This window comes from Chaetodon auriga, chromosome 15 (genome assembly GCF_051107435.1).
Source record: "Chaetodon auriga isolate fChaAug3 chromosome 15, fChaAug3.hap1, whole genome shotgun sequence".
In the NCBI taxonomy this organism is placed as follows: Eukaryota; Metazoa; Chordata; class Actinopteri; order Chaetodontiformes; family Chaetodontidae; genus Chaetodon; species Chaetodon auriga.
In genome coordinates this window covers 16,751,167-16,765,307 of record NC_135088.1, presented here as the reverse complement: position 1 = coordinate 16,765,307, position 14,141 = coordinate 16,751,167, and the positions used below count along the sequence as shown (strand labels likewise).

At 40.4% G+C, this 14,141-nt stretch overlaps 1 protein-coding gene across 3 annotated transcripts in view; it reads right to left on the bottom strand.

The window, feature by feature from the left end:
- Positions 1 to 688: 688 nt before the first annotated feature.
- The window catches only part of LOC143332439 (seizure protein 6 homolog), an 86,071-nt gene continuing 72,618 nt past the window's right edge, over positions 689 to 14,141 (bottom strand). For 2 of the 3 annotated variants that reach the window (XM_076749867.1, XM_076749869.1), the window contains 7 exons: positions 7,866 to 8,062; positions 6,827 to 7,021; positions 5,179 to 5,370; positions 4,816 to 5,010; positions 4,553 to 4,591; positions 4,337 to 4,445; positions 3,964 to 4,248 (listed from right to left, as the gene is read on the bottom strand). In XM_076749867.1, the coding sequence (XP_076605982.1) occupies positions 4,089 to 4,248; positions 4,337 to 4,445; positions 4,553 to 4,591; positions 4,816 to 5,010; positions 5,179 to 5,370; positions 6,827 to 7,021; positions 7,866 to 8,062 (1,087 nt within the window). In that variant the 3' untranslated portion in view covers positions 3,964 to 4,088. Of the gene's footprint in view, positions 1,806 to 3,576; positions 3,651 to 3,963; positions 4,249 to 4,336; positions 4,446 to 4,552; positions 4,592 to 4,815; positions 5,011 to 5,178; positions 5,371 to 6,826; positions 7,022 to 7,865; positions 8,063 to 14,141 lie in introns of those variants that run through there. The other variant, XM_076749868.1, reaches the window with a different exon arrangement.

The window sequence follows — 14,141 nt, the reverse complement described above, 5'->3', positions numbered from 1 at the left end:
TTCCTATTTATTTGCTCATAATTAAAAGAAAATGAGGGCAGCCCTGTTCCTTTGCTGGTATCTGGGAATCTGAACTGTCTACAATCACATCCTTCAGTGCAGGTTAAATCTAGTCCCCCCATACCAGCCAAGTCCAGCCTTCCTCTTCTTTCCATGTGAAATTTAACTTCAATATTTTTTTTCATTTTTTATTTATTTATTTTTTTTCTTCTGTGTTGGTACGACCGATTGAGAATTGTCAGGAGACATTAAACAAAAAATGGAATGAGATGTCTTGGACACATGGTATGACGCAATGCACAAATATAAGTTGAATTAGAACTACAGCACGAGCATAACAAAGGCTTGAGAACAGAAACTTTACCTCAAGTATACGCCTCATGTCTTGCTTGTTATCATGCTGCCATCTAGAGGTAAGCAAATGTATTACAGATTAAAGTTGGCCCACTGCTTACACACTGTTTACAATGTGTGTTCATTTAAATATTATGCTTCAATTGATAATTAATTATGCTGCTGCTGCTTCTAGAGCTTGACCATGACTTACTTGTAAAGGTAGTTCATGCAATATGAGCTAATTTTTCCATTTAGGTATACTTGACTGTCTGATGTAAGGGTTGTGTTAGTGTGTTTCTTATAAATGTTTACCCATGAGCAACACTCAACACTCATTAATGAGTCAATGACATTACTTTAAACAACAATTTATTTTATTATTAACCAGAGGATTATAGATATTTGAAGGTGATTTGGTTTCCTGGGTGTGGTTTCACCAGCCGTGATGCTGAAAGACAGATTTGTTAGAGTAAAAAGGATATGCACAAAGAATATGAGGTCTATCTACAAATTTAACACAAGCAGATGCACCACAACAAAGTGAAAACCCACCTGTTACACAAGGATCTGTTTCGCAGTCAGTACAGTTTAAGCTGCTGATTTGCAGGAATCAATCTGATGCAGTTACTGCATGTTGTCACAGGGTTTTTTTTCTGAGGGTGCAGTGAGGTGCAACCACATTTTGGAACATACACAAATGAACAAATTGCTACTTAAACTTTTGAGGCAGACTTCACAGTATGACAGAGTTCTCCATAGCTGTTGAGTCCCACATGAAAATATGTACAGTATCTGAGAAATCCTCTGATATGCAGTTGGAGCCGCGCATCAGCACGTAAGAAAATACCCGCCACCATTTGTTATCGTGTCTCAGAGAGAAACTGTACGATTGAAAAGACTGAACACAGTGTGGAGTGCTAAGAGTCAGGCCTACGGATACAAAATTATAGTTAAGTGAGAGGTTCAGTTTTCATAACATTTTCAAAGATGTGATTTCTCAGGTTATAGTCAGTCGTGAGGCACTCATATTAGACAGGCAGTTTATTTACAAATAGCGACCCATACACACAAAGAAAAGGAAGTAAAGATGGCAAATTTACAAAGAGTGTCGGGTGATGAGGAACTCGTAACAGATCTCAACAATCAAAGCACAATTTCGCTCAATCTCTCTCATTTGCTACTGGCCTGGGGCATCAAAAAGTACTCAAAAACATACAATCACCAACGGTCATCAGCAATTTACTTTATAAAAATATCACCATGGTGATCCACAGATTCACAGATTTGACCGTGGAAAGAAAGACGTATTTACAGCAATCCACACAGAGGGGAAATGGAAAGAAATCGTTTGGGAACAAAAAGGTTGGAGGAAAAGATGAGCAGTGCAGAGAGGGTCCCAAAAGGCAAAGCTTGAGCAATTCTTGCTTTAAGGTCTCTAAATGGACACCTCTTAATCTTTTTCATTTGTCCTGTAAAGACCAGACAAATACATCAGTTAAAAAGGAATCATGACGGGAGAGGATGGTGTAAATTGAGATGCACAAAGGAAAATACAGCAAAATGAACAAATATGATTTTTACTTTTTAACTTATTGGATTGTGGAAATGTATCTACTCTATAGTGCTGGCATAATGATGTTGTATTATAAAAGTAATACTATCAGTACTGTCTTGGACATTTTATTGAAACTCTGGAAACAGAGTGAAATACCAACAATTGGCTATGAATATGATGAAAACAACTAATGCCATCACGAGAGGAGATATTGTTTCATTTATTACTTTACGGTACACAACTATTAATTGCTGTTACCATTTATTATCAAAAGTGCCATTTCTAAAATTCTAAAATTAAAATTCACATTTGATTAACGCCACATAACTAATGACCCACCGCTGCATAAAACTTTTTTCAGTGTTTTGAAAATGGGGCCTTATAGATCAGCGTTTATCAGATCCTTGGTCTTTTTCCCCATTATTCCTCTGCATTTCTACATTTATTTGTCTGTTGGCAACTTCAGTTGTTTCATTAATCTGTTCTTGAGAAACAAGCTAATAAGAAAATACAGCCCAGATCTCCAAAAAGTTGTGACACTGTGTAAAACATAAAAACAGAACGCATCATCTGTGTTTAGCGACAACGGTTTTACAAAGTGTTCCAGAGTCTGTATAGTAATGTCCTTTATACAAATCATGTGTTCACAAAGTGGTGAACCTCGCTCCATCCTTGCTTGTGAACGACTGAGCCTTTCCAGGATGCCCCTTTCATACCCAATCATGATGCTCTCACCTGTTACCAATCAACCTGTTTACCTGTGGAAAGTTCCAAGCAGGTGTTTTTGGAGCATTCCACAGCTGTCTCAGTCTTTTGTTACTCCTGTCCCAACTAGTTTGAAACATGTTGCTGCATAAAATTCTGAATAAGCAGATATTAACAAAAATCAATAAAGCTGATGAGGTCAAACAGTACTGTACTGTACTGCACTGTACTGTACTGTACTGTTTTCAGTTAAGTGTATGTCAAAAATCTTAGTGATCTTATTCTCATTTATTTATGTTTTACACAGCTTCCCACCTTTTCTGGAATTGAGGTTATAACAAAATAATGAGTGATAAAGTGCTGTTCCTATAAACTTTAAAAACACTAATAACAAAATATGATCAGCAAGCTTGTAATACAGATATTACAGTTACTCATACAGTATTGGCTATCATTTGTTATCATACCAGGACATCACAATGTTATCAACTTTACTGAAATATTACAATAATAGAGATTTGAAGGGGTGGAGGGGTGGGTTTAAGTGGAACAAAAAAAAAAAAAAGATTTCGAAATAGTAACTGAAAGCTTTTTAGACTGAAATCAAAGGAGTCAGATAGCGTATGAGGTGAAGAGTTTTCATTCAGGTAAGTATCCCTGAAATCTTTCAAATCTCTTCTCCATTACTTTGGACATTACCAAACACGATTTACATTTCACAACAGGCCACATGTCCAACCAGTGGTTCTGTATACTTAGTGTGGTCTGTAAATACAGAAATGTGGTATTAGACATCAAGTGTAATTAGATAAGAGAGCAGAATGATTGCAAAAAAAAAAACCCCTCTGTCTCCAAAGTGCCAATTGAAGCTCTTCTCATCAGAATGCATGGCATGCTGGGAGAAGTAGTCAAAACTATATGGCAGAAGGGTCAGGTGTCAGTGAGTGAGATGTGGTCTCAGTATCAGAAGAAAATCTCACCTCTTATCTCTCCAGCAGGACAGCCAAGCTGGACAGACTGACAGGGTTTAGTATCTAGAATGAGACTGCCAGTGCTGAAGGAGCGGGATGAAAAGAAAAGAGGGCGCTCCAGTCACAGTGTGTGAAAATAATAATGAAGATTTACATTCATGTATTCATTTACATTCATTTACATTCATGTTTTACAAATCAGAGCAGATCAGTTAAGACTAGCAAATGTGCATTTACACACCTGATGTGATTGCAGCATACAACATGATATATGACATGGATAAGAGATGACATACCATGATGTGAATGATGCACTGCTAACATACCACAGTCACTCCTCCAGGTGGATAATGTAAAAATGACATATGATCACACAGTGAGATGTCCCTTCTTTATAGTCTTATGAGCCACATCATAAGCGAGACCACCAGGTCTCATGGATGATGAAAGATGAGGTGGAGGGTGCCCTCTGCTGGTGAAATATTGGGATGACGACAGGATGACAGCCAGATGGGAGAGGATCAGGACAGCACACTGGTGTTGTGTGAATCCACGTCTTGCATGCTCATGACATCTGTACTTACTCCGCTCTCATATACAGGGTTGTCGAAAGCTGACTCTTCTGTCATGTTGTCATACGGTGGCGAGGATGTCGGCATTCTGATAGACTTCCCTTGGAGTCTGAGTAAAGAGTGGAGAAACAGGGAACATGGTGTGACGGCTCATTTGATTCCGAATGAAATGAATAAAGTTTTAAGTTATTACTTACTTTGCAAAGTAGACATAAATCCCAAGGACAACCACCAAGATGATTGCAGTTGGAATTAAAACTGCGAGGGCAATATTGGTTCCCTCCATCCCATAATCCATATTAACAACTACAAGGGGAGAAAAAACACAAAAGCAGAGATATCTTTTCTTTGAAATATGCACAAAAGAGAAATATCAATATATTGATAATGCAATGTTTCAAAACATGACTCACCATCTAGCCTGCGCTCGTTCACATACTGGGTTGAGGATGCTATAAAGACACAGTTGCAGTTTAGTCAGTATTTGGACCAAACTCGTGTAACACAAAGTATAGTGTGTATCGATGCACAGCACTTAGGTTCAAAATAAGCACAAAGTCCTTGCATTCACAGCCAGCAACAAAATCAATAGCATATATATATATATAGCCCAGCTCGCATTGTATTTCCAAATGTTGTGAGAATTGTGAGAGTATAGTGTGTGGGCACAGTTTACCTCTGCAGGCAGGCGGAGTGGTATTCCACTGCGATGGGTGTCCAGGGATACAGTAGATGGTGGCCTCACCTTGCAGCTCATAGCCCGGGTGGCAGGAGAAGGTCAGTATCTCTCCTGCTTGGTAAAAGGCCTTTTCAGAGCTCTGCACACTGGTAGAGGCAGCGCCAGGGTTCCTGCATGGCTCGTACTTCTCAGCTGAGAGGCAGAACAATATCTTATCTTAAAATAATGTTTTTGAACAGCAGAAACACTGACACACGTATGAGCACGTGGAAAGGCAACAGGCATGTTAAATCATATATTCAAAGAACTCAAACACTACAGTCACATGTTTCTGTCCATGATATGTTGTTTGTGACTTACGGACACACTTGGGGAGCCTCTCGCTCCACTTGGGTGTGGCTGAGTCTCGGTTGTAGCAGGTGAGGAGACTGTTTCCAGACAGGATGTAACCTTTATCGCAGACAAACTGCACTGTCGATCCCACGGTGAAGCGGTTGCCTGTGAGCACTTTATGACTGTGCTCCACACTTCCAGGGTCGGGACATGTCATAACTGGTGCATTGCAAAAAAAAAAAGAAGTGATGATTATTATTTATCATACCATTAGTGGTGGCAGTGGTAGCAGATCGCAGTCAGTGCAGCAGAGCCACGGACATCTTATTTTCTACACATTTTTTTCCTTGTAAAAACCTGGTGCCTTGATTACCCACAATACAACTTGACCATCAACAATTGAGTCAGAGATTTTGATGTGTCAATGGCTAATGTAGCCTCTAGCCGCTAGCCTCAAACAGAAGGACGGAGTGGGCTACAGAAATTGTCGTCTTCAAACCCAACCGATGCTGACTCAAGTGACATCACTTGAGGCAAATTATCAGATTTCGTGCAGCTACTTCTGTACCCATAAAATGCCTTATACAGCTTTTCACAGTAATATTACGCTTGACCCGTAAACCCACTTTGATCTGTAGGCTAAAATCTGTGGAGTTCCCCTTTAAAGGTGTAGCACATAATTTCTGCCACTAGGGGTCTCTCAGTCAAAACAGTGTCAACAAAAGGTGTATTTTGATGACATCGTGAAGTAGCATGGGATCAATAATGAAGAGTTCTTGTCTTCATTGTTGAATAATTCACTGACTTCCTTCCTTGCTCTCTGAACACGCATCCGGTGTTTTGCCACCGAATGTAGCACTCTGTTTACATCAATAAAGTTGCGAATTTATCTGGGTTTGAACATTACTGGAAACACTTGAATGGTGTAAGTGGACAGCTCAACAAAATGCACAACATAGATAACGCAGAAATGTTACATATTGTGTATTTAAGTTCGCAAATCAAAGTTGCAACCACTGTTGCTGTGGAGGGTCATTGGCAAACTGCCGGTTTATATCAGACAGCTAAAAAGAGGTCTGCTACAGAAAAAAAAGAAGTCCACATCTGATGAACACAACAGTTTATTGGGCATTGAAAATGGCTGCTAATTGACATTGTATCAAAACATCACCACCTATGTATCTTTTTTTAGCTCTTGCGAATCAGCTGCTTTAAAATGTTAGAATTTTTTTTTGTTTTATCTTTCCCCTGTATCATCAGTCTCTATCCAACATCCATTGATTGTACATTATATAAGTTGTATATCTGATATCTTAATGTTGGTACTGTAGACAGTTTGCTTTCTTTTGGAATAACTGATCAGGCATTTCCTCAGTCTTATCATTAATTGTCATTTTGGCCCTTTTTACCATCTAATCCATGAAAAATAACAGCGCTGTCTTTAAAGAGTTCTCAGAAGTGTACCTTCCACAAGATGATTTTCCTTACACTCAACTGATGTATGCACTGAGTGTTGCGATGATGACTAAACAGGCAGCAATTAACAATTTTGAAAACTCTAGAGTGCAGAAAATTGTATATCATGTGCAGATTACACTGAATGGGAGTTTCATTCCATAGTCTAGTCTGCTGAACCAAAGGAAATAGATACTACGCTTTGAGGACTTCCTCTCACCTTCCTCACATCTCGGCACGTCACCGCTCCAGGTGAGATCCCACTGGCACATGAGGATCTCAGAGCCTACCAGCTCGTATCCAGGGTAGCACTGGTAGGTAATGACGGTGCCGTGGATGAGGTCAGGGTGGGACGTGCTCTTCCAGCCGTTGGTGATCTCGGGCAGCTCAGAGCAGGTGTCGTTCCTCGGCACCTCTGTTGGCGTTGGAGCAGTTGGGGTTGCATTGTGTTGGCAGGAGAGAGAGGAGGCAGAATGGGAAACGGAAAATTAAGAATTACCTATTCATGTGGACACAATGAGGAAAGACAATGGAGCTGGGACTACAGAAATACTTTAGAAGTGCTGCATTCTCTTATGTGATGATCATCCAATTTTCATTCTTTATATGGGATCAAGATTGTGAAGGGACACATGACAAGGTTCCTCCAGGAAATTGTAGCATTATTATATAACAACCTCCTCTGCAGGGAATGAATACAACTGCAAAACTGTGCGCTCTGTGTGCACTAAACAGCAGCAGTTTGGGAGGAGAATGTAAATAGAGGCTTGTGATGTTTGCTGGAAGGAGGAACACAGCATGTGGTTTGGCACCAGTCAATCTGTGCCTCCCCAACAGCAGCATGCATGCCCAAGAACACAAAGCACTGGGCAAAACCAGCTGATGTTTAAGTGTACCCTATTATTGTGTTTCTCTGTTTGTTGTTATCTAATGTAGTGCACTTGGGAAAAGCCAGAGGACAGACAAAGGAACAACAAGAGAAAGAGGCAAACAGAAAGGGGAATAAATAGACATCTTTTTTCTAATTGGGAACCTGCTGGGTTGGAGGTAAGAGTAACATTTTATACTCCACACTTGTTACCATTCTTTCCTTTCTTGTCAGTCTTGCAATGGGAGTTTTACACCGAAGGTTGTGGAATGCAGTTAACTAGAGAAGCACATTATTTTATTTTTTATTTTTTTTAATCCCAATTTCATCTTAGCTAAAAAACAAAAAAAAAAAAAAGAAAGAAAGAAAGAAAAGAAAAAGACAGGCTTACCGAAGAAGTGAACCACAAAGCCGTTGTTGTAGCCATAGATGTTGGTGGCAGGATCTGACTGAAACTGAATAGTGACATCAGCCATGGAGGTATAGAGCTTGAAGTGTGGTCGTGTGCCGCTGTATTGGCCCAGGATGTTGGCTGTCAGGTCATCACCATCATAGAAGGTCAGCAAGTCATTCTTGCCAATATGGAGACTGGAGCACAAATAAAAAAGGGGTTATATTCCTTCTTAATGGTATGCATTGAGTTTTTCACAGCTGTATAGAATGCGCCAAGTCTGAGGTTATGTGGCATGTTTGTTTGTGTATTTTTGCTCAGTTAAGTGACTGGTATCTTCCTGGGCTGATGAAAGCAAACGCTCATGACATAAGGCGATGTCAGCACTACTTGGGAAATATTAATTCTGTTTATATTGGATGGATCTGATGTGAAGTAAACACTAAATAATTCATGATGTAGGCTCTCCCTCCCCCACTACATCGCTCTAATGAATATGTACTAAAGTGCATATTTGCAAATTTGTGAGCATAATATAATGTTATCCTTGATGTCACAATACCTATACAAAAAAGCTGCAATACATGGCAACAAGGATTACAGATAAATAATGAGGACTGCAGGCACTTAAGCAAATGAATATCCAATAAATAATTCAAACATCTAAATGTTGCCCAGTATCCTGTAATGCTCATATAAAATTGAATATGAGGCAGCCGAGACAGTGTTTGACGGAATCTCTGCTGTCATTGATTAACTTAAGAATACATTAACCTTTTACATTTGGAGATTCATATGTCCTTGCTCCCTTTATAGAGCATGAGCAAAGTTTGACATTTATTCACACGCAGGGGATGGAGAACGGTGATAAAAAAAAAAAACAATAAGCCACAGAAGTTGTAGTTCCCTGCTGATATAATAAGCAAAACTAGTTGCTCTTTATGTGCCTTAAGCATAGGGTGTCAAAATAGCAGTGCAGATTGGCTGTATGACTGTATTGTGTTAATATTCACGAGCTCTGCTGAACAGATCTCAACAGTAATAATAGCGCACTGCCATTCTTCATGTGCGCCATGGGTAGGAGCAATGCCTTTATACCCATGAATCACCTATCCCCTGCATAAGTTCTCCTGCACCATTTGCTGTGCGTGACCAAGCAATCAATCAAGTGCACCAACTATTTTCAGGAAACCAGTGTTTTCCCCAAAATGGTAGCAGATAATAAACCTCCAGGGTTGTCTCAACTCCTCTGCACAATTTGCATTAATGCAAATTGTAAGTTGCAACGCCTGACACCCAGATTTCCAGCTCCTCTCTCACCTGCAATTGCGATCACACCCTGTTCTCAAATCATCTGTCATTGTCTTTTCCCCTGTGTTTATCTCTCTTTGTCACAGATTTACTTTGACTCTGCAAAAATATCTCTGCTGTCATGTCTTCTAGGAGCTGTGATCCTTTTCAAGACAAATGTTTGTACATACTTGCAGATAGCTGTGTGATTAGTTCACTGTAGGTCAGACTTATTACATGTGGGTTTGGAGACAATTTTCTATTCTCAGATGAAAGAATAGTCTGGAAACACACTGCTAGCAAGGTTGCGGATAAGAGTGAGAGAGCTGCACACTCAAAAAACTGATGCAATCTTTGGGTTTCAGTTAGGTGAATCAAAATCTTTGCACATGCTCCCCAGTTTGGCAATTAAACCCTCACAGTATGCTGAGAGACAGGTGATTCAAATCAGTGAGGTCACATAGATTATAGAAATAGACCTCATAGAGAAGAAATCCTTGCAACATCCATAGTATGTCCTCATTCATATATAATCACACACACAAATTGTATCACTTGGTGTGGTCATCACAAACCTAATAGCTGAAGGGTTAATTAAGCAAAATTAACATAACCTGCTACCAGTGCTTTTAACCCTTTGAAGGACTTTCCCTACAACCCCTAAAGAACACAGAGCTATCTTCTGCTGTCAAATTGTACCTCCTACACATTTGTACTCTCCTGTTTTTTTCTATTTTGTGTTTATCAGTTCCTAAAATACAGATATAAGGATGTTGCTGGGCTTTCTTGCCGAATGACTGACCTCTCTCACAACTCTGTTTCTACGTTCAAGGTGATTGCTTTGTGAGCTCGCTGATTTCAATCACCTGTCTGACACACAATATATATCACTACTTTAAGAGGGCAACATGCTAAAAAACTGACACAGACTTTGAAGTGAAAAGCTCAAATTAGAGTTGCGATTGAGGTTCTTCTTCTGGCAAGCTTTGTATGTGATTGACACTGAGTTTCATGATGATAGAAGGAAGAAAATGACCCGAGTCTGTTATCCCTCCTCAATCTCTTATTCACAACCTCCCCCACAGAATTTCCACATCACATTTGAGTAGAAACACACTGCAGTTAAAATCAATGAAATGTACCAATTCCAGCTTTATTCATCCAGACTAGGAACAAATCCTGCTTATTTAAGTTGACTTTCAGCCTTAACCAATAATTTATACAATTAAACCCACAAGGTGTATATTAATCAAGCACTAGTTGAGGATATTAGGTCCCTGAAGGCACAATTTTCAGACAAAAACATGACCAGAATGAGTATAGATTCTGCAGTCTGCTTGTGCAACGTGCTGGTGCTGAAATCTGGACAAAAGTAAATTCCAGCTTCTCCTGATGGGCACAAATAATAGATGCCAGCCGCATGAATGGCAGTGAAATGAGGTGGCGAGTGGAAAGGTACTCCCTCTGGTTAGCTGGACAGCTATAGGGACAATTTACACCTCCACGTTCTCTAACAATCAGCAGCTGTGGATAGAAGTGACAGGAATGACAATGCCAGTTTCCATTTCCAAGCCGCCAAGAGAACACTTGATGCATATGTGAAAATGGTGCCTCTTAAAGGAAATGATGGAAATCATCACACTATGGGCTCCTACATTTTTTGTTTATATATTTTTGTAGCATCTTATTTGGTTCACACTCTGTGGATAATCTGCACCTTGCACACACTTAGCGACTGCACCGGATGACAGACAATGGGGATTTTTATTGACAGTAGGAGTAGTGGTGTCACAGCAGTTGTCACAATAAAACAAGGATGTCCATCAGCGAAGTCCACAGAGGAACACAACAGCCAGTGGTGTTTGCATCTTTTTCTATCTCCACATCTCACACTTCACTTCTATTCAAGCTCTACCCTTCACTTGCTGCTCATGTCAACAAGGCCATCCACCTTATCATTGCACTGTATTTCACCTTATCTCCTCCCAAAGGTCTCCTTGCATTCAGACTACTCTTGAAGGAGGGATGTGGTACTGTCAGGTGGAAATCTTACCGTGTGATTATCTCCAGTGTCTGCATTTCATCGAGCTCAACACACATAGTCAGGGCATGCTACTCCCTCCTGCTACATACTCCACAGGTTTAGCCATTCTCTAGATAATGCATTCTACTGTCCTTCAAATCAACCGCTTCTCTGCTTTCAGTTCTTTATTATCTTTCCAAAGTCCAAGCAGCTCAAGACTGAGCCTGTGCTTCTGTGTCTCATCATAGAGAGATCACTGAGTTAAAATCTGTTTTCACACTTTCAGCTGAGAGCTTGCGGGTCCTAGGCCCCTTTGTCTTTTATGCAGAATGTTTTGGCTGTGCCATCCCACAAACCTGGGCAACATCCACACTGCTTTTTCTTTCCGGCACACAACTGATAGCCACCTTAAAATGAACTTTACATCTCCTTCGCTGGCAAAAATGTACATCAAAAGTAGTTATTTGACAACTGACAACGATCATTTGTGGTCTTTTGTTGGACAAGATGCGAGGCCAACACCACAGCCATATCTGAAAACATCAGATTTATAGTCAACAGCATTAGCAAATAGCACTCTTTCACACTTGACATACTGTAACTTTCCTCCTGTCTGGGTTCCTAAATAGCCTCCACTGTCGCTCTAACTCATCAGGAATGCTGCTGTCAACCTTGATTTTAAATGTTCCCATTGACCCCATCCATTCACTCCGCACTCTGCTTGAAGTATTTCAAACAGAAGAATGCCAAACTCACAGCGTTTTCAGTCTAGACTTACGCAGCACTCACTGCAGGTCGCTCGACTGCCTTCTCTGTAGTAACCTGGCAGTCGCTCCACCCAAATGTCATCCCACCTGGCTCAGGAAAGCAGTCCTATGTTGCAAACTGATAACAATCTTCTGAGGAAATATTTGCACTCTGTCTCCCGTGTTGTACCTGACTTCATCTTTCCTTTCCGTTTAATTTGGCGTAACATTAGTATTTCTAAGTCTACTCTCAGGCTGCTACTGTTTTGTTCACGGCAATACTTTTTTGTTTCACTCTTGGAGAAAAAGAAATTGAATGGTAGTGACCTTCACTCTGCTGTATAACGCTGCAATAGCATATCAGACAATAACAGTGAGTATCAGTGAAACTGAACAAGTAGCTTAAAGAAAATCACAAGCCGAGCTACTTTGAGTCTTGTCCTGGTCTGTGATTGGATTGGACAGAGTCTGGGTGACTAAGACAAATGTGTGCCTTGAACTACTAATACACAACATGATGTCAAAATGGTGATGTGTGATGGTGCAAAACTGGCTTTAACATGATAAATGCTACAAGGAAAGCAAATGCACAAAACCTACAAAACTTTAAAAGCAATGCTTTTTTTTACCCCAAGTTGTCTTATTTGATTAAATATCTCTTCCACCAGCATGGTTTGGATGTTTGTAAAGGTCTGTTTGAAAAAGGACTTGGAGATTTTCTAAAAACTCCACTGCATACCAATGATACCAGCTCAATTCTGCAGGTGACGGGATGACAGCTGTATTTTGTACAAGCCTCTGGGCATTTTGTCACCTTCACTGACCTGTCAAGGCAAGTCGGAAAATCTCCACTAACTCTTACAGAGTGGAAATTGCTTTCAGTGTCAAGCTTCCACAAGACAACCCTCTACATCTTCCCACAGACATATTTGACATTTGAATTGTTCTGCTTAGTGAAAAAAAGGTTCTTTGTTCAAATAAAAATAATGACTTAGTTTCCAGACACCCTCGTAACTCCTGCACAATGGGACGATGCAGATGGCATGCAATGCTCAGAGTCTCCACAAGAGGACTCTATAAACCCAGTATGCTCCGTATAAAAGGTCTCAGATTTTGCTCAGTAAACTGACACAAGCATTATCACCACTGTAACACAGACTTGCTCACTGTGTTGCCATGTGAAACACAGTTCTAAATACAGTATACCCTGAATGCTAAAAGCCACATGTGAACCATTTACCTTGCTGTGTTCCACAGGTGTGGATATCAGCTGTAACCTCTTGTCTGCTGCTCGTGCTCAAGACATGCTCCATGCTAATTAGCAAAGAGCCAGCCCTCCTGTTTGGCCTAAATTAATTAATCAGTCCTCATTATGCACACTGCTCCTCTGTAATTGCCAGCACAGGCACAGTGATGAATGATAATACAGAAAACATTCTCATTATTGTGGAAAAGTGTGTGCCCACCCTCATAATGAGACAGCTCTCATCAGCAAGAGCCTTTTGTCACTTCAACATGCATAACACGTGCACACACAAACACACTTTCACACAAATTACATGTTGACCGAGGCTTTAGGAATGCCACTCTCAAAATGAGCAGGCCGGACATGAGGGTAATGGTAGGGTCTGCAGGGATCAGACAGGCTGTGTGTTTCCACTGCCATCAAGGCCATGCATGACCAAGCTTGATATAAACTAGAGCTGGCCACAGCACCATTAATTTACAGCAAACGGCCTCATGTGGCTTGGATTAAAACAAATTTAAGGCTGGTGCAATTTATTTTAAAGAGATCCCTGAATGAAAATCAGTTTACCTCAAATCAAACTTGTTTACTTCTGCAAAGGGAAAAAAAAATCCTCTCTGATCTTTTTACCCTGGGTGCACTGGTTGACTTGCAACATCTGACATTAATCACTAAGTCTTAATCTCCAACTAAAGAACAGGGAGGCAGACAGGGTCACACAAACCCCTGTGTGGTATTCAGACTGTGTGTATTATTGGTATCCTCTGATGCTATTATTCCCTGTGATCTATGGACCATATTTGAGTGATGGCTCATATCTCAGTTGCTGTAAGCCTAAGAGATAAAGTTTGGGGCATTATGTGCGTTGTGACCATGCAGCGGCATACAAAACTAAGCCTGTGAAGAAACCAGCCACGCTCCCAAGAAACCCTCCAGTGACTGTATGACACACCTGTGATGGAATCTCTGCA